The sequence below is a fragment of the Tinamus guttatus genome, unplaced genomic scaffold (genome assembly GCF_059628265.1).
Source record: "Tinamus guttatus ecotype Peru unplaced genomic scaffold, ASM5962826v1 Tinamus_guttatus_pri_ptg000055l, whole genome shotgun sequence".
Taxonomy (NCBI): Eukaryota; Metazoa; Chordata; class Aves; order Tinamiformes; family Tinamidae; genus Tinamus; species Tinamus guttatus.
In genome coordinates, this window is record NW_028288589.1 from 1,357,172 (window position 1) to 1,381,350 (window position 24,179).

Consider the following 24,179-nt stretch of genomic DNA (forward strand, 5'->3'; position numbering starts at 1 on the left):
AATAAGGAATCATTTGGAGACAGGAGAAAAGATAACATGATAAAAACAAGAGCAGAACAGGCCATGACACAGGGGTTTTATATCCCCTTGTCTGACTCTGCAAACTTACAGACAGGATGGGAGGAAGGATGAGCTAGTGGGTAATCTGGAGGAGAAAGAACTGGCAGGAATGCATCTCATGAGGCTGTTGCTGAGGCTTGTAGACACTTTTGCAGGACAACTCTCTAAGTCCATACAAGAAAACCAAGAAATGCAACCCCTGTTAAGGCACTAAAATGTAGACTGAAAATTTGGCACTTTAAAGTGACATCCTTAATCTTGTTAAGAGTCAGCAGCTCCACTGTGACCTCCGTTATCCTCAGGCCAAGGCACTTGAGGTTACAATCCTTGGGTTATCTTCTTCCAAGTGACTGCTGAGCTGACATCCCAGCCTCCAAATCACTCCTCAGGACATTGCTCTTTTTTTTTTTTTTTCTTTCTTTTATCCATCTCCATTTCTATCAGTCTTTCCTTTGGCTTCTATGGCCACTGGAGATAGCCATGACACTGATGTGTTAATTGTTCAAGGTCCATTTTTCCAATGCCCCGATATTTGTAGATAACAATCATGTTTTAAAACACCTCTTTCAGGAACTGGAAGGGCTAGCAGAGTGGAATATCCAGAGTTCCTGCTTAAATTAATGTCATAAAGTTTTAATTGATATTAAAGAGGCATCATTATTAAAGGCAGAATTACATAAATTAAGATGTAAATTATGACAAGGAGGCTCTTATCATGAGATAATCAAAGATAATCACCCCCCTGGGGTGCTGCAAGAAACAAGGCACAGCTGAGCGCCTCTAAATCTCTTAACAAGTACAACAGCAGAGTTCTATGGCTCAAAAGCAAAAACAAAGATATCCACCCTTTCCTGTCTGTGGGAAATTTGTGGTGTTTTTGAGCCACTGTAAGACTGTCGAGAGCTGGATTTTGTCTGAGCTAAGTATTTTAGGTAGTTCAACCTGCTACAAAGATTTCTTTCTGAAAGCTTCTAAAGGAAACTCATCTAAACCTCTTCCTCAGCCAGTCATAGGGGAAATGAATTTCATAAACAGCAAGAGAAACTAGAGCAGGACCAAAAAAAAAAAAAACCTCAAGCCCATGAATAAGCAGCTGTGGCCATCTGTTACTAAAATCCTGTTGTTATCAGTTATTAATCTGTTAACAACATGGTAGCACCCAGAGGATGTTATCCAGCCACGTAAAGAAATAGTGAAAGAAGATCAGGTTTATTGCATTAATAAAAAGATTGAAGTTAGGTGGCATTTTTATTCTAAAGCAGATATATAGTACTCTGTGTTCTGTGTGGACCAGTGTGTGTAGGAGAGATGAGAGGAAACCAAAATGTGGACTAAAACCTTTGTTTCCCCTCATTATTCTCAGCTCACTAAACTAAAGATCTCAGTTGCATTTGGTTAAAAGATGTTGGGATGTTGCTGTAAAAGATTTATAGGAATGGCTGTTAGAAGAGGTTGGTCTCCCGCAAGTCATGATTTTTCTTAAAATTCGATTTCTGTGAAATTCTGTTGTTTTTCTGAGACAATGACAATCTTGGAAAAAACACAGCTAAGGAAATAAATTAACCCTTTTCTTGATAAAATCCTCCAGATCAGGAAGCTGTTTCATTTTATTTTGACTCTTCAGTGTTACATTTTAAATATATATATAATATATATGTATATATATGTGATATATACATTGCAGTATGTATTGTTCCAATAATTTCAAATTATAATGGAAAAGTCAGAATCTTCTTTTTCAAAGTTATTTAAAAATTCTTCAAAACATATTAAAAAGCGTTTTGCTAAAAATGCTGAATTTTCCTGCAGAACACAACCTCGGAGCAGCTGATGCATGTCAACTGGTATGAATGATGTGCCTGAAAAATGATGCAAGGTCCAGCTAATCAAATGTCATTTCTCTCCTACTAACAGCAGAATTTCTGATTCTAACAGTCTAGGAGAGCAGCACTGATGCTTCACATCCCTCAGCTTTATCATCAAGTCCATGTCCACCCCATGCAGGGGCTGCTTGTTTCTTCCTAAACCTGGAAGATGCTGTGAGGACTAAGCAACCACATCAAAACCTCATCATTTTTCCAGCTGTATTTCCAGCTTATATAGCATCTGCTTAAAGACCAAGTTTCACTGAAGCTGTCACAGAGCAAGAGCTTTCCCTGAAGTTTCCTTCTTCTTTTCCAAAATTGCTGTTTGAAGAGCTGTGATGCTATACAAGAGACCCTAAAATGATTCCCAGAGTGCTTACCTTTTGCCCAAAGTGTCCAATTAAAAAGCTGTTAGCTACAGAAGTGTTTCCCAGGCTTTCTATTATGTCAATGCCGAAGTCTTTGCAAGCAAAAATCTGGAAACTCTGGAGTTCAAGGTTGCTGCTGCTAAAAATCTATTTAAAAGCATAATAAAGGAAGGAAAATAAAAGACTCTTAGTTATGTCTGTTCTTTCCTCAGTGTACAATAAAAAGATGAGTGTAAAAACACATAAAGATGTTGAACGTGTATTTATTATTTGAAAATCTCCCCCTAACGCCTTATTTCTGCTTTCGATTAATCAAATATATTCTGAAAACTTATTTTCACATGGAAAGGAATAAGGTATGAAAAAAAAAAAGGATCTGATGATTGGTAACAAGTAGGGTCAAAAATGGTTTAAATATTGAGGTTTTCATTATTGGAAACAATAGTAAGGTAAAAGGAATTAAGGTTTATAGCACAAAGATGCTTTGACTATATTCAGAAATATTATTTAAGTCACCCAACTGCAAGAATACTCTTCCTAGAGGTAGTCAATTGAGCAAAAACAACATGAACTTGATGATTGTTAATGTATGTTGGCCTAGTAACATATAATAAAATTACAATTTAGGTAAAGTCAACAAAAGTACAAAATGTCTTTTTTTTCATCCAAATAAGTTTTTCCAGACAGAGAACATGCCATCTAACCCTCTAAAATATTGGACACCTTCAAAGAAAGGGCCATCAGAAGAATTAGAGGCTAGAAAACATGATTTACAGAGAAGCACAAAAATTTTTTTAGCTCATCAAACAGAAGATTAAGAGGAGACTTGATTTCATCCTGTAAGTAACCTATACTGGAAAAAAGTTTCGGATAATATAGGGGGTTTTAGCAGTTAGGGGAATAGTGAGCTGTAATAGCTGGAAAGTGAAGCTCACCAAATTCAAATTAAAAAATGGCACATTTTCAACAAGGGGAAAAAATCCCATGGAAACTGTTAACCCAGCGAAGATAAGTTCTCCACCAGCTGGAACCTACAAGTAGCTCAGATCCACTGGGAGGACTTCTGGCTGCGTTATTCCAGTAAACGATTACACTAGAACATTATGGAGGTTATTCCAGGTGTTTTTGAAAGTAAGGCTGATTCTGCACTGAAGCATTAAGGAGAGCTTGCATGAACAAACACTCTTCTGCCTTTATCATTAAAACAGAAATCTGCAGCTGAGAGGCATGGACAAACCGCTACAGTTTTTATCATAACTGTGGCCTCTCCATGCCTATAAGATGAAGATAGATGGGACACAGGCTCAAAGATCAAATGGTATTTCCTGAGCTCCATAAAAAACAGTGGGAATGAACATACCTGGGCTCCACCTTGATTGCTCCAAGCCGTGAAGCCGTGCATCCGCACAGGGCTGCCCAGGCTTGCTGGCAAATATTCTGGATATACCAGTAAACCACTCCTATATAGCAGAGAAATCAAAGGAGAATGTTTCTTTACAGTACACCTATTTATGGCCAAATTTTCCTCTTCATCCTCCCAATATTTAAAACCTTAAATGTGCAACAGTTCCCGTTGCAAGACATTACTATTGACTCAAAACCAAAAGACTTGGGGATACAAGTATTCATTGTAGGCATCTAATAATACCTGCAATACTGGACCCGCTGACTTTTAACATGATGTCATTTCTTTCTCTGATTCTATTTTAGAGAAGCTAAAGGGCTCGGGTAAATAGCTACTTTTGGATACTACAAGAAGAAACAGATATATATAATATCTGATATGCATATAGTGCCCCTTATCCTGGTTGACATAAAAATGCTTAGACTCCATTTCAATCAGGTTAATCAGCTGAACTCTACAGTTTGAGTAGTTGTGCTGCTATTATAGAAAGCATCCAAAGACAGGAAATGCCATTTCAGGTCCTGTAACCCTGCATCATGTTTCTAACGGCAGCCTGTAACAGATGCTAACGGAGAAGCCTAAGAAAAAAAATTGTGTTATCTGTTCTCTTGCATCCTATCCTCGTCTGCTCAAAACTCCTGCAATACCCAAAAATGAGCTTTAAATTCAACACAAGAGCACATGCCTAAGTAAGTGCTTTGCTGTTAAATAGTTGACTAAAATAATGCTAATGTTGCACCTTAACCTACTTCAGGATCATTTTACCCTCTATTTAAATAAGGGGCTAAAGTGGAACTGCTGATACCAGCACAAGGGAATGATGCAAGCTAAAGAACTGGGCTTGTGAATGAAACAAACAAACAAAAAAAAAGGTTGAACTGAAACAAAAAATTAAACAATTTGAAACAATTGACAAGCAAGCCGTGGAACATAGTTGTGACCACAGCACTGTCAAACACCCATTCTGTTTGCTGGGGAGAATTCTGCTTTACAAGGAGGACAATCCTCAGGAGAAAACAAAATTTGGGGAAAACAAAGGAAAAAAGAGGAAAAAAAAAAAAAGGAGAGAGATTGGAGAGGGTGTTCCTATACGTAGAAGCACCATGAAATCTCTTAAAGCAAAGATATCCGAGTACCTTGTGCAGGAATGGGCTACGTTCTCACTAAAGGAGAGCAGAGGTATCCTGGATGATCCCTCAGGGTCAAGATGAAACAGATACCCATACCCAGCAGCACACACCATGTTCCCCTGCAGAGAAGCATATGCAACTGTTAGAAAAATATACCCCGGGTTTCTGGAAATTAAAGCCTGTGTGGCTGGCAGCAGCTGGTAACTTTTTTCTGTGTCCAAAATCCCTCACTGTTTACCCCTTGTCCTTAAGTCACTCTCCCAAAATCCCACTCTCAATAGAGGTTGATCAAATAATAACAACATGTCACAGCAAAAAAAGGGTTTCCACAAGAAGGTAAGGAAAAAAAAAAAAAAAAGGGAGGGAATGTGGAAAATTTCTTGCCTGGTATAAAATCCTTTCTAACTAGAAAGGTAATGCCATGAATGAGAGGTTAATCATAAACATTCAGTTTACTAATCTATTTTTCAGTGTGAAATTTCAACTTGAATTTCAATCTGAAATTTCAATGTTTCCCCTTGTCTCCAAAAATAAGTAAGTACAGCAAATTGGAAAAAACATTGGTGATAAAAAACAAGACTCTTAAAAGTCAAGACAAAGCAGAGAGCTACATCTTCAGGATATATCAATAGCTGGAAGTGCAAATAAAATTAATCTGCAATAAATTTAAGGTTTTGTCTTCTTTTTAGCAGGACAACTGTGGGAAGATGTGCTTTAGGTTACTATCATTCAATATCTTTGATGTAGAAATTCCTGAGTTGCACTTTTTTGCATGCTTTGTATTTGTGTGCAGTTGTAAGAGGTGAAACAGAAGTGATCACAAAGGCTGCCTTGCCTTGAAATGAGCAGGTTAATGCTTATAGAGTCAAAAGGAAGGGGATTATGCAGGGGGGGTGAATGGTGGTAAAGGAGCTTTTCTGCTCTAGGGCAAAAAACTGCTCTTGCCCCCATTTGGACTGAAGCCAGAAGTAGTTCTTTTTGGATGGCGTCTATCATATGGATGATCCCCCTTTACTATCTTAGGTGTCTACAGATTTGATGCTGAAGTCCAGGCTGGTAAATCTGGGCTTACTGTGTATGGCATAGGCATATCCAGAGGGCAGTTCATCCCATCTACCCATGGATAAGATGGATTGCTCTCTGGAGACACCCAGCTCTCTAAGGAGAGCTTGTTCAGTGAGATCAGGACTGGCACCCACCAACCACCATCTCACAGGTCACCGGACAGTGGTAAAACAGTAATGGCTTTTTGGTCCCTGATGACCAAAATCAAAGTGAAACTTTGTGACCTGGAGGTGAAAGCCTCCATATTCCAATTACTTTCTTGTGACCCATCCGAGTGAGTTCCCTGCAGTCCTGATCTCTGACATCCGTCAAGCAACAAAGAGATATCAATAACCAAAGCACAGCTCTCCATCCCCTGGCAAAGCTGCTGCTTAAAAAAAAAAGAAAAAAAATGCCCAGCCACAGAGCATTTTCCTTTAACAGAATACTCTGCAGTCCAGTCACATTATTTCCAGGATCTTTTTACTTGTGACTCCAATCGTGCATTCTACAGATGATTCATAAGGAAAAACTGCATATTTATTCAGCCAGATAGTGGCTGGAGGGCAGGGGTTTTAGGCAAGCAGGGAATTTTGCGTGGAAATCAATTCTTTGTGGAAGTCAGTATATTACGAATGTCCATGCAACCAAAATTCCAGAGAGAAATTACCTCCCCAAGCATGCCAGATACCTGGAGGTATGCACTGCGAGTCAATATAATAAAGTGGCTAACGTTTTAAGTGTCTCTCAACTGTACAACAAGGCTAACGTGAGTATTTCATGGATTTCTTTAGACGCCAGGATTCACAGTGCTGACCTTTAAGGTGACATTAAAGCTCCCTGTCTCCCCGCTGAGGACAGCAGGCCCCAATTTCAGAACCTGCCAGGATAGGGGGAGTTTTCCTAACGGGCCAAATTTAGCATGCACTCACTTTGCAGAAGATTTTAGAAAAGATCATGTGGGGAATTAAATGATGAGGAAAAAATGGATATTAAACAGATCTTCTCCTCTTTAGTGTTATGGAGAAATTGTCTTATGACACTATAGAGTGACAATCACAGCTTTCGTGCTTAATCAAAAAAATATTACCCTTGTCAGAATCATTTACCACTTATATTTTATTACTATAAAATTTCATTTTATAATATAATATATATATATATATATAATAAAATTTCATTTTATAATAATAAATTTAAGTAAGAACCAGTAGGAAACAGGTCCCTGAATGTCTCTTCAGGCTTAGGTTTGAGTGAATGCTATGTCCCAACATTCTCGCACTTTAGGAAATCCTTGGTTTTCAAGGAAAGTTTCAAGAATAGTCACCAATGCAAATTTAGGCTCTGAAGTAATTGGAGCAGTTGTGTAAATGTTATATTGTTATTATTTATTAATGACAAGCTTAACCCATTGAGAACAGATGATGTAACATAATCTGATCACAGGTCTCAGTCAATTTTAGCTGTCATCTTTGTCTTAAAAATTCTTAGAAACCAGGAAAACGGGCAATGGCAATATGAGTCTTTCACTTTATGTTCTTTCAAAGTCCCCATTCAGTTTTAGTTTTTACCAAACCAAACTACAGCTTTTAAAACATTTTGATTAGAATAAAAAGGTGCCTAAACTGTAGAACTTCATGGTGCTGGCACTGGACCAGCATTACTTTCATTTACTGAGTTATTATCATGCTAAAGAAGAGTGCAGACAACAAAAATAAGAACAAATCCAGCACTTTGCCTTAGAAATGGTATGGGTCTATCTTCTAATACTCATGTCCTACCATGTCTTCTGCTAAACACCACTTGGTATTGTAGGACAGCACAGTTAATAACAATAATATTAAGTTATACAGATAATAATATTAAGTTGGCCAATTTTTTATTTGTTTCTGTTAGAGCCAAATCTGCTGCTGCTGCAACACCTCGAGTGGCCTCCTGCAAGAGGCTGATGACAACGAGGTCCATCTTCAACCCTTCGAGGGCCATGTGCTGCTCTGGCTGGAGTGATACATCTTCGGAAAACCGACCATCGTCACTTCACCCGTACCAATAATTGCAACAACCTCTTTGAAAAGCGGAGCCACGGGCGATTTAGCAGACAGCTCCAGGGTAAGTCAGGACATGATACAACAAAACTCTGTGTTTAGTGGAGCTGAAACTCATGCGATTCCGCCTAGTTGTTGCATTTTTAAACCATATTTGGTGGTCTTAAAAATGATAAATATGCCCTCTGGGGAATTACAGAAAAGTCATCTCCTTCTTCCTAAGCGCTGCTGTCTTCAGAGCAACATGGGAAATGTGTAGGACTCTTTTTTAACCTTCAGATTTAGCTGCAATTTTTTCCTCCTGGAATAGAAGCCCAGGGGGCAACTAGGTCTTTACATACACTTAGTAATTGCTTTGGTTTCTGTGGGGTAGCAATAGAGCGGTTAGATTTTTTTTTTTTTTTTGATGGAAATGTGCATTTGTCACATCTGAAAGTATGGTAAGAAAGGTCAGTTTCAATGAATTTCCAGACTTGAAATAGTTGGAGAGGAAAAAATAGTTTGAAATCACTGAAAATTATACATTTTTTTTTCTCGGAAACATTTTTAAATGACTCTCTGTTCTGAAATGTCAGTGACTTGAATAAAAGAAGAGGAAAAATATGTGAACTTCAAGAAAACATCATAGAATTAGTGAATGAAATGACTTTTACCAGGTTTAACTTTTTTGTGGGAGGGTTATTATTTTGCAAGCTTTTAATGATTACAATGTTTTAGCATTATTTAGACTAAATAAGTTGCTTGCTTTGAAAGTCAAAGTCATTTTCACAGGAAAAGGAAAGAATTATTCTTTTTCTGACCTGGAATGCAAATCTTGGACTGTGTATACATTGTCACTTCGAATTGAGGCAGAAGTACATTTGATATTGCTGAATCTTCCTGTGTTAATCATCAGACTCTTAGAACTGTGATTTTTTGTATTATAATGATAGAAGAAGAAAATAATCTAGCCATTAGCTGAGCCTAAACTTTTTTAAAAAAAAAAAATGAGTCCACGATTATTAAAAAATAAAGCAACTTTAAAAATTGTCCCATGACAAAGGATCACACATCAAATGTTTCACACCACTTCAGTAAAGTACAATTTCTAGTAACGATAAATTTCCCTATAAATATTATTTTTTTTGTAATGTGTATTTCTTTTAATCGAAAACAGTTTTTGACAGCATAGCCAAGAAGCAAACATGCATATAAGCTCTGAGAGAAATGAAGGTCCTTATCTTTCTGATGTCTCTCATTAGAAAGGGTATCTTCTGTTTTATACCTGAATTTCTCACCTCTATGTGGTTGGCAGGAGCCCTGATGTATATCCCTGCTGGTGACAGTGTTTCAACGCTGGATAAACCGTCTGTTCCAGAAAGGCCAATCACTAAATTGTTACTAACTCTGTTCCCCTTTTCCGGTCCCTCTCCTAAAAAGAAAATAAAAGAATAAATACATACATATATATACATATAGTTGAAAAACCCTTATTGTGCAAATTATTGCACAACTTTCCAGGTTTTACCCTGCTCACTGTGCTGGCTTGCTCCATCTGAGAAGCTGTTTTGTTTCACTGTCCCTGTATATGTCAGTATTTGAAATGGACTCAGGAAGCTGTTTAACACAGTTAGTTTAACAGTCAGAGTAAATTAATACTATATATTGCATAGAGGGGCAATACAAACCATGATTGTGTAATTCAATATGCACAATATCAGGTCTTATATATAAAGCATATAGCAGACACACTCTACACCAGGTTTATAGAGAAAATGAATAAAGAAGTTATTAGAAAACACATTTTTCCAGATGGCAAAAAAAGAGACTGAGTGTGAGGAAGCGACTTACCTGTGGACATTTTGGCAATGCTATAATTCAAACATCTTATCCCCTGTGTATCTACTGCCCCACTTATATGTAAAAAGAATCTCAAACAGCCTTTAAAACACCCAGTGCAGCTCTGCACCAAGGTGTTTCCCCATACAAACCTAAGCAGTGAGGCACAAGAAGAAAAAGGAAACATCAACTGACCAAGAGATCACAATTCAGTCGTGGGGTCCCACAGATCTAGTTACAGCACAGAATAGTAAAAAATTGTTTGGTTTAATCACCACCCTAAAGAAATGGGTGACAGTGACCCTAACGAAATGAGTGACAAGAACTGGCAAGCCCTTGACAGAAGAGAAGTCTGGACAAGGGACAGGCTCCAGCCAGCATCATGTACATCCCCACTCCAGCACACAAAACAGACCATCTCCTTTTGGCCACCACCTGTTACAAATAAAATCTATTTAACTACTATTGAACACAAATGATTACCTTCCGCTATAAAAGCCCCAGTTCTATCCCATGCACAGATCCCATTACCAGTCCCATTACTTTGGGTTTGTGGAGTAATTGCTTCTAGGCTTCTCCTCAATCTTTTCAGACTTTCTCCATTTTTGGAACAAAATCCATTTAGGAAATATTTCCTTTCTAGACTGTATTTACTACAAACAATGCAACTATCAGAGCATAACCAGAGTCCTAAAGCAGTCTTTTCTACAGTCATATAGGTTTGAGAGGAGGCACAAAACGTCTTGGCTTCCAAGATGAGATGTTGTATGTGAATTAATTTCAAGCCCAGAGCAACTTTTTATGACTGTCTTGCAAAACCCTTGAAAATGAGGGTTTTAGATGAAATCACTGAGGGAGTCTAACTCTGGAGACACAAACAGCCAGCTATAATACATAGGCCTTCACAGGTAACAAAATGATATATAAATTCATCCATCAGAACCTCCGGAGCTGCTAACAGTGAAGCCATTAAAGACTTCTTGGCGATAAGGTGTATTCAGGCTGAAACCTCCGAGGAAACATCCAGCTCAGCTCAGAGTCCTTTAAGTCAGACACATGTACTAGCACGATCGAGCAAAGGCGTCCTGAGGATGGAGATCATGTTCTGCTCCCTCAATGCCACGAGGGCCCCATGTGTCACCTTGGGCAAGACGTTGCACCTCTCTGGGCCACTTCTCTTTGTCTGCAAGACGTGTACAGTCACTCTCCTTTTAGAGGTCCCTCCTCTGTTTAAATTGCAATCTATCACATCTCATTATGTTTCTATCTAGCACAGGGCCTCTCTGTGCGAGCTGAACTGCAGGATCAGGACTGAAGGGCTTATTTTTTTTTTTAATTTTAAAATTGGTCATTTTCATTCCATCTTTGATGGAAAACAAAAATCAAGCAATATCTTTAAGTATTCAGGCGATGCAAGATCCCAGCAAGTCAGTCTCCTGATGGTTAGTTAGAAGAAATATTTGTTGTTTAGCATTTTTGTTGCTCCAAGCTCCAATTTATTTAAGCGCTAAATCCTCTGCTTAACTTTTAACATATGCTTTCACTCCATTATCGGCAATGCCAAATGACTAAAGTTAAAGGTAAGTATGTTCTTAAATGCCTCACTGAACTGGAGTCTTAAACATTACTTAATGGTGCTCTTCTAAAGACAGATAAATCAATTCCCTAAAAATAAAAGGGGAACTAAATCAAGTGAAGGCTGACCAGAAGGAATAAGCAGAGTAACAAATGGAGATAAATCCTAAGCGTTGCATGAGGAAGCCTGGGAGCTTTAATCCAGATTCACTAATTCTAGAAAATGTGGAATGATGGATTTAATCCATCCATACTATTTTTTCCTCCAGAGAGACATCTTCACACAAACAGCAATCAGAATATTTGGCTGGACATGGTGGACAGATATATTCCTGCTTCACTTACCCAGAAGAATCCCATGGCCTGAAATGTTACAGAAAATATTACTGTCCACTGTAAGGTTCGAGATCCCAGTCAGATGGAGTCCTTGGCCAAAGGAGTCCAAAATGCAGGAGCCACGTATGTAGGAGTCTGGAAAGAAAAGAATAGTGTCAGGAAAAAAAAAAAAAGTGATTTTGAAATTTAGGACAATTTCACACTGCACTCCCTGATGCTGTGCAATTAATCTATTCTGTTTCCATGAGATTGCTTGGTTCCAGTTGCCGATTCTTACCCAATTTTGCGGATCTTTGCCCACGGTTGGGCATTGGCAAAGGGGAAGGTATAGGTGTAGGTTAGTTAGAGGAAAAAAAAAATCTAGTGTCCTTAAAACACTACTGTAGCCTACCTAAGTTCCCCAATTAGCACCACCCCTTAGAGTCCTCCCTGCCACTTCCACTGAGGTGAGTTTTGCATTTACTAATGACAAACTCAGAACAAGTCAATGAGTTCTTCAACTTTCAGGTGACAGGATTAATTTTGGCATACGTCGCCCAATAGCCCTAAGCCACCTCTGAGCTCTGCCACAGTATTTTAGTACTTCATTTCCAGACCTTGAAGTTACAGACTAACTCAAGAAGTGTGGCATAAAAATGAAATATTACGTTAGGAAGAAGCCAGACAGAGATATAAAGGAGGGTTAAAGCAATTCTTCAAGTTTCACTTGATTTAGACTCCAGTGAAGATTTCTCATATTTACCCAGCCAATTTTTCAATGGTGCCCTGAACCATAAGCTGAGCAGGCTGTCAAGAAGGTCTGCACCAACTCTGGTCAGGAGAAGGTGGACATGAGGGATCATTTGGCCCCATCTCCAGCACTGTCTCACCTGCCATCTGTGTGTTGCCAGTGATGGTCAGGGCGCTGTGGTGCTGCTGAAACGCCTGGCCCATGTGCCGAAATTGGACCCCTTCCACCCAGAGGTGGTTGTCCTCTCCCTGGAAGGCCTCCACAACCACCATGGCTCCCAGGTCCCGAGATCCCAGCTTCCTCTCACTCCTCTGGTACAGACACCTGGAGCCGTCTGCAAAACAACCCACAGAGAGCCACGAGTGTCACTTTTCCCTAAAAAACGTGGTATGTGCAAAGGTCCCCAAACCATGTCACAAGAGCCACCACACTGAGCTGGCTCCTTTCATCTAATATCGCTGTTTCCAGCAGCAATCATGCCTAAAGACACATAGCCACAGGCAAGCGTATTTGATACTCCCTCTAAGTACCCTCACAGTTTCTTCCCTAAAAGTCAGCTGGACTTTTTTAGAGCAACATATATTAAAATCAGCAGGAAGCCATGGTAGTTTCATGCTTTGGGAAGTTGCTTGTGTTCAATTTTAAATAGACCAATGCATGGGTAAGATGGATTTGACATTGATTTACCTTGGGTGAGGTTCCTGAAAAGGTGATTGGGCATGGATTTACTGAACTAAGCTGAAATGAGAACATTTGGAAAATACCCTACAAATTCTAGCTTTTCCTACTGCCACTGTAGATGGGTAAGAAACCATCACTACTCACAATTTGAAGACAGAAAGGGTAAGTCATGGGGCTGTGGAAGGAGCTGACACTCCAGAAAAGTGCCCTCCCATGGGTCTGTGCTGGTGATATTTCAGCACAGGGAGATTCAGACTACCAAAGTCTAGCTTTGGCCTCTTCTTTGGATATACTGGGAGAAACTTAACTTCTAGCGTTGGTTGTTAGTCTTAATAACACTATTTTATTCTTTTAAAGAAAGTAAATTAACAACAAAAATACTGCTCACTCATAATTTGATACTGCTCACTCATAATTTGCTGACTTCTCTGTGAAATCCTCTTATACTTTAATGCAAATAAAAACCTCAGTTCTTTCAATGACTATATTTATGAGTTCCACATAGAATGGGCTATAAATTCACAGGTAATATAAGCATCTGGCTGCTAGATATTGAATGAAGTCTTGTGTCACAGCCTTAAAGCCCAAGGCATTTCATTTTAAAGGCAACCATAATACCTGGGTAGCCAAAAAGCCTAACTCTCCTCCAACTATAATCACTGCATCTGACTCCACTTCCTTGTCAGCTGGTGTAAATCAGGAATCCCTCTGCCAAACTTCATGGTCGAAGGTTAAAAGTAAAATGAAAGAAGAACTAAGAAGTCTTTTATTTTTTCACCAGTATTACTGAATATTACAAGAAGCCATCACCAGGTTTTGTTTGTAGGGATCCCTAAACACTAAACAACATCTCAATATTTTACACTCAAGAGTACAAAAAACATCAGGCTGTTTTGTTTTCCTTTCTTCTTAAAGTGACTAGATAGTAAACACAATTAAAAATTTAATATAATATGTACACTGAAACATATTTTCAGAAGATACTTTCTTTTCTACACCCTTAGGCTCATGCAAAACTAAAGGGTCTGTCCCAAGATGGCTTGAAACAACAATGTGAAAATAATACAACTGAGATATTACAAGGAAATTCAGTTCAGCTCCTGAGACTTCATACTTCAATGTCAAACAATGTCTGGAAAGATAAATTTGCTTTCCTGGTTCTGTTACGTTTCAATGTTATCATATTAAGAAATATTTCTAACACACTATAGTGTGATAGAAATAAGTGATAGTATAGACTTAGAGATAGTGATATTAAAATGCGATTTTAATAAAGCAATAATGTCATTATTCATTTCCTTCTCAGTACATTTCTGTCAGAAAAGACCTCCTCACCTCCTGAAACACCTGCTTGTGCACACTGTCTGAGGTGGGACATCCTCTCCTTCGTGATGTTTCCTTGAACCACAACCCTTCTGCTAATCAGTGCCACGACAGCTCTCAAAGGCGCGATTTGTCCATCCACCCATTCCTCTCCAACACTGTGAAAATATCTAGGAAAGAACACAACAACAAATAAATTTTAAATTTATTAAATTTAAATTTATTTAAATTTAAAGGGGCAAAAAAGCATCTGCACCTGACAGAGGACAGGAACTCTCAGCTATGACCTCAACCACCTGAATTCAGAGCTGCTTCCCAAATGATCCATGATATTTTGGGTAAGTGGCAGGGGGTCTGAGCATCTCGGTTAGCTTTGAGCTCCCAAGCTGTCTGGGAATGGGAAGGGACCGGCTGAGAAGTTTTCCAATTAGTTCAGCACGAGCAGTTCCAGCACAAAGCTTGAATTTATCTGTTTTCCCAGGGAGACTCAAACTCACATCTGGTTCTCAGAATGCCCTGGCAGGTTACACAGATCCTCTGACAAACACGGGCAAGTTCTGAGGGAACGTAGGGCACTATGAGTGCTTTCCGTCTTTGAGTTTTAGACAGCTGTATCCTGGAGCCAGGCCTCTTCTTACCTTCTACACTGGCATATCCAGTATGTCTGTGTTTATGAGCTGGATATATTTATCCCTGGCTGCAATTTGTTTTCATTTTTTTGCCTCACCAGTTCACAAAACCTCCTCACGTTATGTATGTTTTCACCATAATATTTCAATATTTGAATTTCCTTCATCTTCCCACAACATATCAGTTTTTATGTCAGTGAAAAAAATGTTGGTATTTTCTTCCTCAAGCAAAAAAAGTATATATTTCTATCTAAAAATGATAGTAGTGTTCTTCATCAACATTGCAGTTAGGCCTCCTTCTCTCCAGATTTTCCAAATATTGCAATACTGGGACTCCTGATTATGGTAATAAGAAGCATAGTTTGACCAAGATCTTAATGTACAGGAGATAATGAGAACATAAGACAGTCAAATTACTGCTCACTGGAAGCAGGGAATCAATTTTTGCAAGTTGCAGTAATTGTTTTGTTAATCAATCTCCCAAAACTAAATCAAGAATGGAAGGGTTTTTTTACAGAATTAGATACTTTTTGTGAAGAAGGAAAAAAAAAAAGTGATTAGACAAGAAAGTAGACCTGCAGTAAAATTGTTAGTCAATGCTATGCTAAAGCCACCAGACTGGACATTGCTGTTTTCTGCCTGAAAGGATTCCGAGTCCATGGTGGGTATGGGATTTCAGCATAGCGAGAGGCATTCAGGACTGAATATCCACTGGTTGTAGGGGAAGAAAGGAAACTAAATATCTGTGAGCACCTTTGTTAAAGGAATTAATCTATCATTTTTTCCCACAGGGAACTGCAAATCCCAATCTTCGCCCAAAGGTCCGGCCAGTTTACCCATCGTGCAGAAATCCCTTGGGCCATGGAAGGGTACCTGAGCGGTGACGTGAGGTAGAGCTCAGTGTCATTCACAGACTCAATCACAGCCCTTTCCTCTTGCTGCGGCCCATTTCCAAGGCCCGTCCCCACAACAACGATTTCATCGCCAGGTTGCCAGTCAACAGGTTCCTGTAGCACTAATTGAGTGTCATTAACATGAGCTGATGATTTCAAATGCGTGAAAGCTACTTTTGGCATCCAGCCTAAAAAAAAAAATAGTTGTTTTTTTAAAATCTTGGCTTAAGTAGCCTACCTGTTCATGCAACACAGCCGATGCGCTGCAAAGTCAAATACAAGACTAAAATGGTTAATGTGAGACCTGCTTTCAAAGAACTGTTCAGAATAGATAAATAAATAAACAATATACAGATGTATTTATATGTGTGTGCATCTATATATAAACCTTGAAAGAAATATAGAGATAATTCAGGACAAAAATGAGAATGGAAATAGCATTCTACAGATGCTTGGAAAGCTCTCTCAACTTGTTTCCAGAGCTGGGTATACAGAGACCTGGGTGGAAAAAGCCCCTTGAATGGGTGATATTTCTCAAGGAATCTCCTCTGGGTGCAGTGAGTAAATCTGGAAGTCCTAAGAAAGTGTGTGATAATAATACCTAACAACAAGTAGTTGGATTGCTTTTCAAATAAAAGGTTCTTTACTTGTTGAAAAGTGATTACGCAGCTTTGAAGAGTATTTTGTGACTATTATAAAGTCTTTTAAATTGTTCAGTATATTATTTTTAAAAATCAGTTATGAGGGATTTTAAAAAATCATGCAATTTTTTCATTTTTTTCTCATCAGTGTTCCTTTTAAAATTAATGCAAGGAGAAATGCTAAAAATCAAGTACCTTTTTTTTCCTTTTTTTTTTTAAAAAAATAAAGTGAGTGTTTCATCTGAAAAGAATTAAGTTCACAGTTTTTCTTCCAAAAGCTGAAATAACATTAGTTTCAAGTTTTGTAAGTTTGGAGATTTTTTCCAGAAAAAAAGAAATGAATCTCAGAAGCCACTGCTGAAAAAATATTCTTAAGGAGGACTTATTGTGGCTATCTCAAATAGATCTGAATATACATTTTCACCTGTTAGATTCAACTGTGAAGCCACTGGAAGTGCAATATAGAGGCCACAGTCCCAAATCCTCTTCAGGGTACAGACCACCAAATCCGCATGCACTCAGTCCCAGCAACAAAGCATCTTTCTATTTCCCCCTCTCTTCTTTGCATAATGAAGTTTGTTTTAACTCCTTACATTTCCTTTTCCCTAGCAGGTTTTGGAACCAATTGGTCAACAGAAATTCAACCCACTGAGCCCCATCAAGGGAGAGCAGATGCCTTATACACCCTCCTTCAGAATATTTTTTTCTTTCACTCCTTTGCAATAGATCATAATTTACCTTTAGCCCACAGCAAGTTACTGTCCTCCCTGGCTGTACTATAGAAAAGTAATAATACCAGAAATCACTAAAGGTAGAGGTTGTATCCAATAAATCATTTTCAAATTATTTTAAGCAAGCTTCTCTCCTCATCTTCTGTTTTGTTTTCTGAGTGCTTACAGCCCAGTGTCTCACTTCTTCCCTCCATAACCCAGGAATAAAAGAGGAGTAGCATCTATCAGTCAATGAATTTCCACAAGAATGAAAAAAAAAGAAAAAAAAAGAAAGAGTCTAGTCTTAGTACCTTATCATCTATAAGCTTTTTTTTTTTTTTTTTTCTGGAATAATCCTTTATACTAATGTACCAAGAACGTGGAAAGAATGGATTCTTAGGACCTTGGCTAACTCTTTTTTTGTCAGCCCCCAATAACTTCAGTGGCACAAAGGCAATGCAAGCTTCCAAAAACCGGAGTAGGACATTTCATCCTCTCTGTACAAAGGGGAGGCTCTTCTGAATCTCCCCCTTCAATGACCTCAGCCACCTCAAAAAATTCTTGCGATATCTGCCTATGCATATTCTACTAGCAGAGTGATCTCCTTGTTATTATTCATTCATTGACTTTTATTGCATGAACCTTTAATTTTTAGTTCTCACATAAAAGCAAACAGAAAGCAAACAAAAGCAAACAAAAGCAAACATATGTTTTTTTTCCAGTACTAGCCTTTAGCTAGTAGCAATTCCTGTGTGTGTGTGCACACTCATGTACAGACACACAACTGCCTCCCATTACGTACGCCTCCCATGCACATACATGCAATATAATGTATATATACTCTTTCTATAAGAGGTATAAGTCAAAGTTCTGCATTACAAACATGCTCAGTTTGAAATAGCTTGGGATTTCTTTTTCCACATTCAGGCTCAGAAATAAACTTTTTTATGGAAAACTTTCCCATTTTTTTTTATTCTAAAGGAAGTACATTCGAAGTACCCAAACTTTTTCTAGTGATTTTGCCCTCTCTGTTCTCTGTCTCCCATTCTCCCTCTCTTTTTTTTTCCCTTACATCTTTTCATTTTTTTCTTGGTGATTGATTTGAATTAGAGTACTTCTTTGTATGTGCCAGATCTGCTTCCAAATTCCGGGACTTTAAAGCATATTTTTATTGGAACAACAAAACAAACAAAAGACCTAGCAGGCTCCTCTTTCCTTGATTCCTTTTTATGTTCCAAAACATAACCAAGCCTGCAGTTGAGATTCTCCTCTATTATAAATAACAAGGTGCCCTGAGTGATGCATGGGGTTTGGTCAGCATACCCTTTTGGCCTAGGAAGCTGCCAGGGATCTCCAGAGAGAAAAGCAAGAAGGACCCCAACTTGGACTGAAGAACCAAGTCTTTCTTGCTATAGCATATTGCTAGCCAATGTACTGCTGCTAACTCAAAAAAGTGTTTTTTTTTCCTTTTTTTAATAAAAACAAATATATCCTTGCTATCTATTTCCCACCTGAGTCCCTTCATATGAAAACAGACAGTCACCATGTCTTCCAACTTCTGCATCCAACAAGTTTAAGCAGAGACAGCTTGGAAAAGAGTGAAATACCCACTAAGCACCCTAGTCACTGCCACCACTGATGTCTATAGTTCACTTGACTTACTTTGGACACTGTGGGTGGCTTTCAGGTGCCTAAACACCCCATTTTTAGATGTTAGTTTGACTTCTAGCTGTCCTTCCAAAAAGATGTCTGACACGTCCCACGCCTTAATTGCCAAACCTATATAGATACCATGGACACCCTAGGGTGTCTGCAATCACTCTTTATAGTAACACTTAGGTAAATAAATCAGATCCTGATCGTGTTTGGTGCATGCAGATTTTTGCACTCCTTAGACAAAAGAAAGGCAAAAGGTGTCATCTTTCTTAAGGGGTCTTGAGCAAGTCAAGGAATTTAGTAATCATCTGCTTGATTCCAAATGATAACTGTGGATCTCCTTCAATCAAGACATCTAACTCAACCCTGGTGGGAGGAGGATTGTCCCCATAAGCACATATACACATAGATATTTATATATTTATAGATAAAAGTATATATTTTTATATTTTATAACCTATATTTATAATAAAGCACTTTTAAATGTGAAGATGAAATATACTCATGAAAATCACAGGAAAGAATAGTCTCGAGCAGAAAGACACCACTTTCTTCTCAAATGTGGGTAAAGGGGGTTCCCTAGAGATCATGGGCACCCTTGACTCTGCACTCAGTCTGCAGGGCCACCCTGTAGGACCTAGGAGGCCGGAGCCTCATGTTTCCCATTGAAAATAAACCCTACGTCAGATAAAACCTACAGGGTTCAGAAAATAACCTTCAGTGATGAGAGCTGCGCTGTGCAACAGGTAAATAAATGACTTGTTTGAGAGTAGAAGGTTTAAAAGACCAACAGCTGCAGTATATTTAAATTATTTCTTCCCTCGAAAAGTACTGCAAGCAGAAACACTCAAAAGTGCTGAAAAATAGATGAATCTGTATAACTCCTTAATTATTGAATTCATTTTTAATAATTAACTGAGCTCAGATTGGAAAAACACATCCTGAGATCTAAAGCAGAAATGCCTTCATGTTAAAAGGACAGGACAGACCCTTCAGATTCAAAATGCAATTGCAAGCAAAGCAGGAGTGGAACATTTTACTAAGCGCCTTGATAGAAAACACTTATGTACAGAACAGAGCAGAACTGATTTATTAAATGGCAACCCAGAAATGTGTGACTTGAAAACAGATTCCAAAGTGAATTAATCAAAGCAGACTACAGCATAAGGACACAGGTTGGCCCCAGGACTGGCTCAGCCCCAATATTTCTGCATCAAAACTTCTTCACTGTATCACTGTATCAACTTCACTTCTATCACTGTATCAAAACTTCTTTATCTACATAGAGGGAATAAATCCATTTTACTGCCCTGCTGCTTTAGGAAGGGCTAGATCCTGTGAATGTCAGTGACACTCAGCTCAGCAAATACGGTAATTCTGATGTGTACAAAGTAATTCTCTTTTCCTGTGTCAACTACAGAAGAAGAAAAAAAGTATTAACGGATAGTTTTATAGCTCCCAACTACAAATATTTTATAAATCCACTCAGGACTCCACATGACATCATCAGCTGACTTCAACTCATCCTAAATGGCTAACCCAGATAGGAGGAATTGTGAATTGTCCTTTTACAGAAATTCTCAAATGTGCATCCAAACTCAACAAACTCAGGACATACTTGTTTTTAGGCTTTCAAGCAAATCTCTAGGTAGGCAAAGTGCTTAAGCGCTCACTTAATGTTTGAATGGTCCACATGAGTGAGGTATATGTTTAACTAGCTTGCTGAATTTGGAACACTAAATCACTAAGATTAATGGAACACTAAATCACTAAATTAATCATGTTTGACACTAAAATTTCAAAGCACTCTGATAAAACTCATGCTCTAATTCAAGCAAAGGGATTGGACCCAAATTGGCTCAGAAGCACTTCAGTTGGCCAGAGAGCTCTTCATACCCAGATTACCAGCCATCTAGTTTGTAACTGTGAGCATAAACCCAGTCTTTCTACCAGTCCCTCTGCATGTCAGGTGGAAAGGAGGAGAGAGAGGAAAAAAAAGCAAATGGTATTGATCTCAGCTGAGAAAGGCCATTCCAGATCACACTTCTCCTCCCAGCAGGAAATATTGCTTTGAATAAAACAATTTCTTCAACATCTCTGTCTGTCAGGTTGGGGGAATATCTAGAATATCTACACAGGTACCCGGGCTAAAGCTGAAAAGTGACTTTCCTCTAGCTAATGCATTTTCATAAGCACGAAATCTCCCATTCAAGTCAGAAATAACCAAAGACATTTATAAATTGACAATTATTTGACTCTTGTTAGCATTTTTCACTTCCTGTTCACTGTTCAGATGGGATCTCCAGAGGCAGGTGACTAAATTGCCTCTATAGGAATGCCTTGCATCATTGTACAAAAAGAGTAAATTGAGTCACTTCAAAGAGAGAAACAGCAAAAAGTTATCTTGCTAAAATCTAAGCAGCATATCAAGAACAGAGGAGATCAGAATGCCCTGAGATGCTCCCAGCTCTCTATCACCAAACCATGAGATATAGTCTTTTTACCTTCTCATACTCAACTCAGCTTCTTAGAGTTACTAGCCTTAATCTTTCAACTTTTTTTTCATTCTTATTGGAACATGCTGCTTCAAGATACTTCTGTCCTCTGGTGTATATTCAACATAGGCCCTCTTCTATTTCTGATTTGTCCTTTTTTTGGTCTCCATCCACAGACAACTTCATGTTCTCACTCCAGTGGTATCCTGAAGGAGAACCTCCAAAAATCACTTCTGAATAACTTCCCTAATTACCTGTTAATTACTGAAGGAACTCCTGCCTTTCACATGCTTGCCCTCACTTAGATAAATCCCACCTTAAATTTCTGTCATGCTGCAGAAATCTAAGGAGAATTTAGGTGACAAGATCATAAGCAGCTTAAATGGAGAGTTGATTCTTTCGACCTGAAAAGAAGGCTCTTTTGGAGCCTTCAAACCAATTTTGACTGCAACCACCGTTAGGCACATCCAGAGTTAGGCAGATGTGGAGAGTCTGGATTATGTGCTAGAGTGTTGGTAGAAACTAGACTCTAGTCCTGCATGAAATAGGTTTTAGAAAGGCTAGTTCTGGCCCTAAGTCTTCCATGGGACTGTTGGCCTTTCTCACAAAAGGTGTTTAGCTATTTCAAACAATCTTCCTCTCATGGACATAAGGAACAGGATAGAAAGCTTTGAATCCTTCTCCTTCAACACCACAGGGACAGTCTCTTATTGCATTTTGACTTCACTCCTATTTACCACAAATCAATTCAACTGAGCTAAGAACATGCAGTTTGTTTGTAGTGTTGACAAGCTATAAGACTCTTGCTCCTTTTAATAGTTTACCGAGGCTTTAAAGTTGAGGTAATGAGATCCCTTTATACCACAGAAAGAATTTACAAGAACTGCAGGGCTGAAACACATGATCTGCTTCCTGTGGCAATACAACGTATAGAGCTGACAGCCTGTCAGTCTGTTGTAGCTACAGTTTAAATCTTTAAATTAAAATAAGGTCTTTCAATTCATGTAAACAAAGAGAAAAGAAAAAAAAACTGTTTATATTACCCAAATAAACAAAAAAATGTTGCCAAAGACAGTTCAAAAAAGAACTCAATGGATTATTAGCAATGATTAAAAAGAAAAGAAAAAAAAAAGAAAACACAGAACAATCTTCTTTTATAAAAGGCAACAAAATTTACTGCAGTATTTCTGTTCTCAGACTGCCTAAGGAATCGAACTTACTTCTCACTGTCATAATCCTTTATTACTCACTTTTCCCCATCCAAATAGCACTGCCCAGTCAAGCTAAGCTTCATCTTTCCTAAAATTTCCAAATGTCAAAATAACAAATGTCAATAGAACCATCAGCAGTGGGTGCCTGAGAAACGAGGCAGGTTTTCAGCTTTTTAGGTCCATGATGCAGACTTGTTGGTGCTGTTGCTGTTTCAGAGGTTAATAAAACCAATCATAAAAATAAAAAATCCTTAAGTTAAAAGGAAAGGAAGGTGTCTAAAAATCTTCTCCAGAAGGCCTCCGGGATCAGGATAGTGCTCAGATGTGCTGTTATATCCCTCTAGGGTCATATGGATCTTAAATTCACAGATCCTTAAGTTTAAGACCTGGAGAAATTGTCATCTCTATCTGAGGAAGACATTTGCTCTTAAATGTTCTTGTGGCCTCATCTCTAAAGTCCTAAAGTCTATAAAATCTCTATAAGTCCATTTTCATCTATATTTAAAAAAGTCACCTGACCAGCCAGCCCCCTCAGCCATGTTCACTAAAACGGGATGCACAGGGATGTTTCCAGCTCACTTTTGCTCCCTGTTTACTCCAGTCCCAAGGCATTGGCACAAAGTTTCTAGCTTGTTTTGCGATGAGAGAAGTCTTTTTTTTCTTTTCCCCTGCTACACAGCTCCTAAAGTCAGGGATCGTCTCGGCTCAGAAAGTGGGAGAGATCCTTCCACCCCCATACAGTCCTCAGGCCAAATTGCTGTGTGTGGGCAGCTCCTGGGGAAATGCAGACAGCTTTCCTGCTACTTCCCTGCCTCCACCAGTGCAGAAAGCTTCTTGTTCATGTCCTGAGGTCTTTTCTTGATTATAACTGCTCGTTAACCCTTAGGAGTCTTGGGAGCTTAGATTTGTGACTGCTACACAAGCCTGCTGCAGCCTCAGTGCTACACACGCAGAATCTGCTGGGTACTGGATTCTGGCACAAATATTTGGTTCAAACTATAGGTCCTCACACGTCCCGAGCACATAGGTACAAACTTGGCGCCAAGCACAAGCTTTACACAAGCAATGGTGCAGATTGGGTGAGGAAGCTGAGGCCTACACTGGCCTTCAATGAACCTGAGTAGGTTCCTCTGCCCCAGACCATCACATATCATCATCCTCATGGACTATCATGTGCCTGACTCTGGAGAAAGGAACATAGGTCCTGCAGGAGAAGCTCCAAGGTGACATACCACAAGGGCAGGGGTTTTGGGGCACAGATTAGACATCATGAGAACACACCACCTTACCCAACAGGTACTGCTACCCGAGCGACATGAGTGTGCAGAACTGGGTCAGGGCTCAGCATTTAATATCAACTTTTAACATGCTCTGATGCCCATCCATCAACGGCCCAATACAGATGATACAACTTTAGCATCCTCTTCCGTAAAATAGGAATAATGCTTCCCCTGATATAAGTGGTTTCTGGAGGATGAACTCCAAGTCCACAAATAGCCAGAATTTATCTCCAAATTTATACGACAGCCAGGTCTTTCCACAAAACAAAAAGGATTCCTCAAAA

The 24,179-nt window shown here is 38.8% G+C and overlaps 1 protein-coding gene across 1 annotated transcript in view; it reads right to left on the reverse strand.

The window, feature by feature from the left end:
* The window catches only part of PKHD1 (PKHD1 ciliary IPT domain containing fibrocystin/polyductin), a 239,843-nt gene that overhangs the window by 121,828 nt on the left and 93,836 nt on the right, over positions 1–24,179 (reverse strand). The window contains 8 exon segments of the mRNA XM_088540100.1: positions 2,306–2,440; positions 3,654–3,753; positions 4,835–4,947; positions 9,195–9,328; positions 11,656–11,783; positions 12,395–12,710; positions 14,393–14,550; positions 15,883–16,090. Of these exon segments, the coding sequence (XP_088396226.1) occupies positions 2,306–2,440; positions 3,654–3,753; positions 4,835–4,947; positions 9,195–9,328; positions 11,656–11,783; positions 12,395–12,710; positions 14,393–14,550; positions 15,883–16,090 (1,292 nt within the window).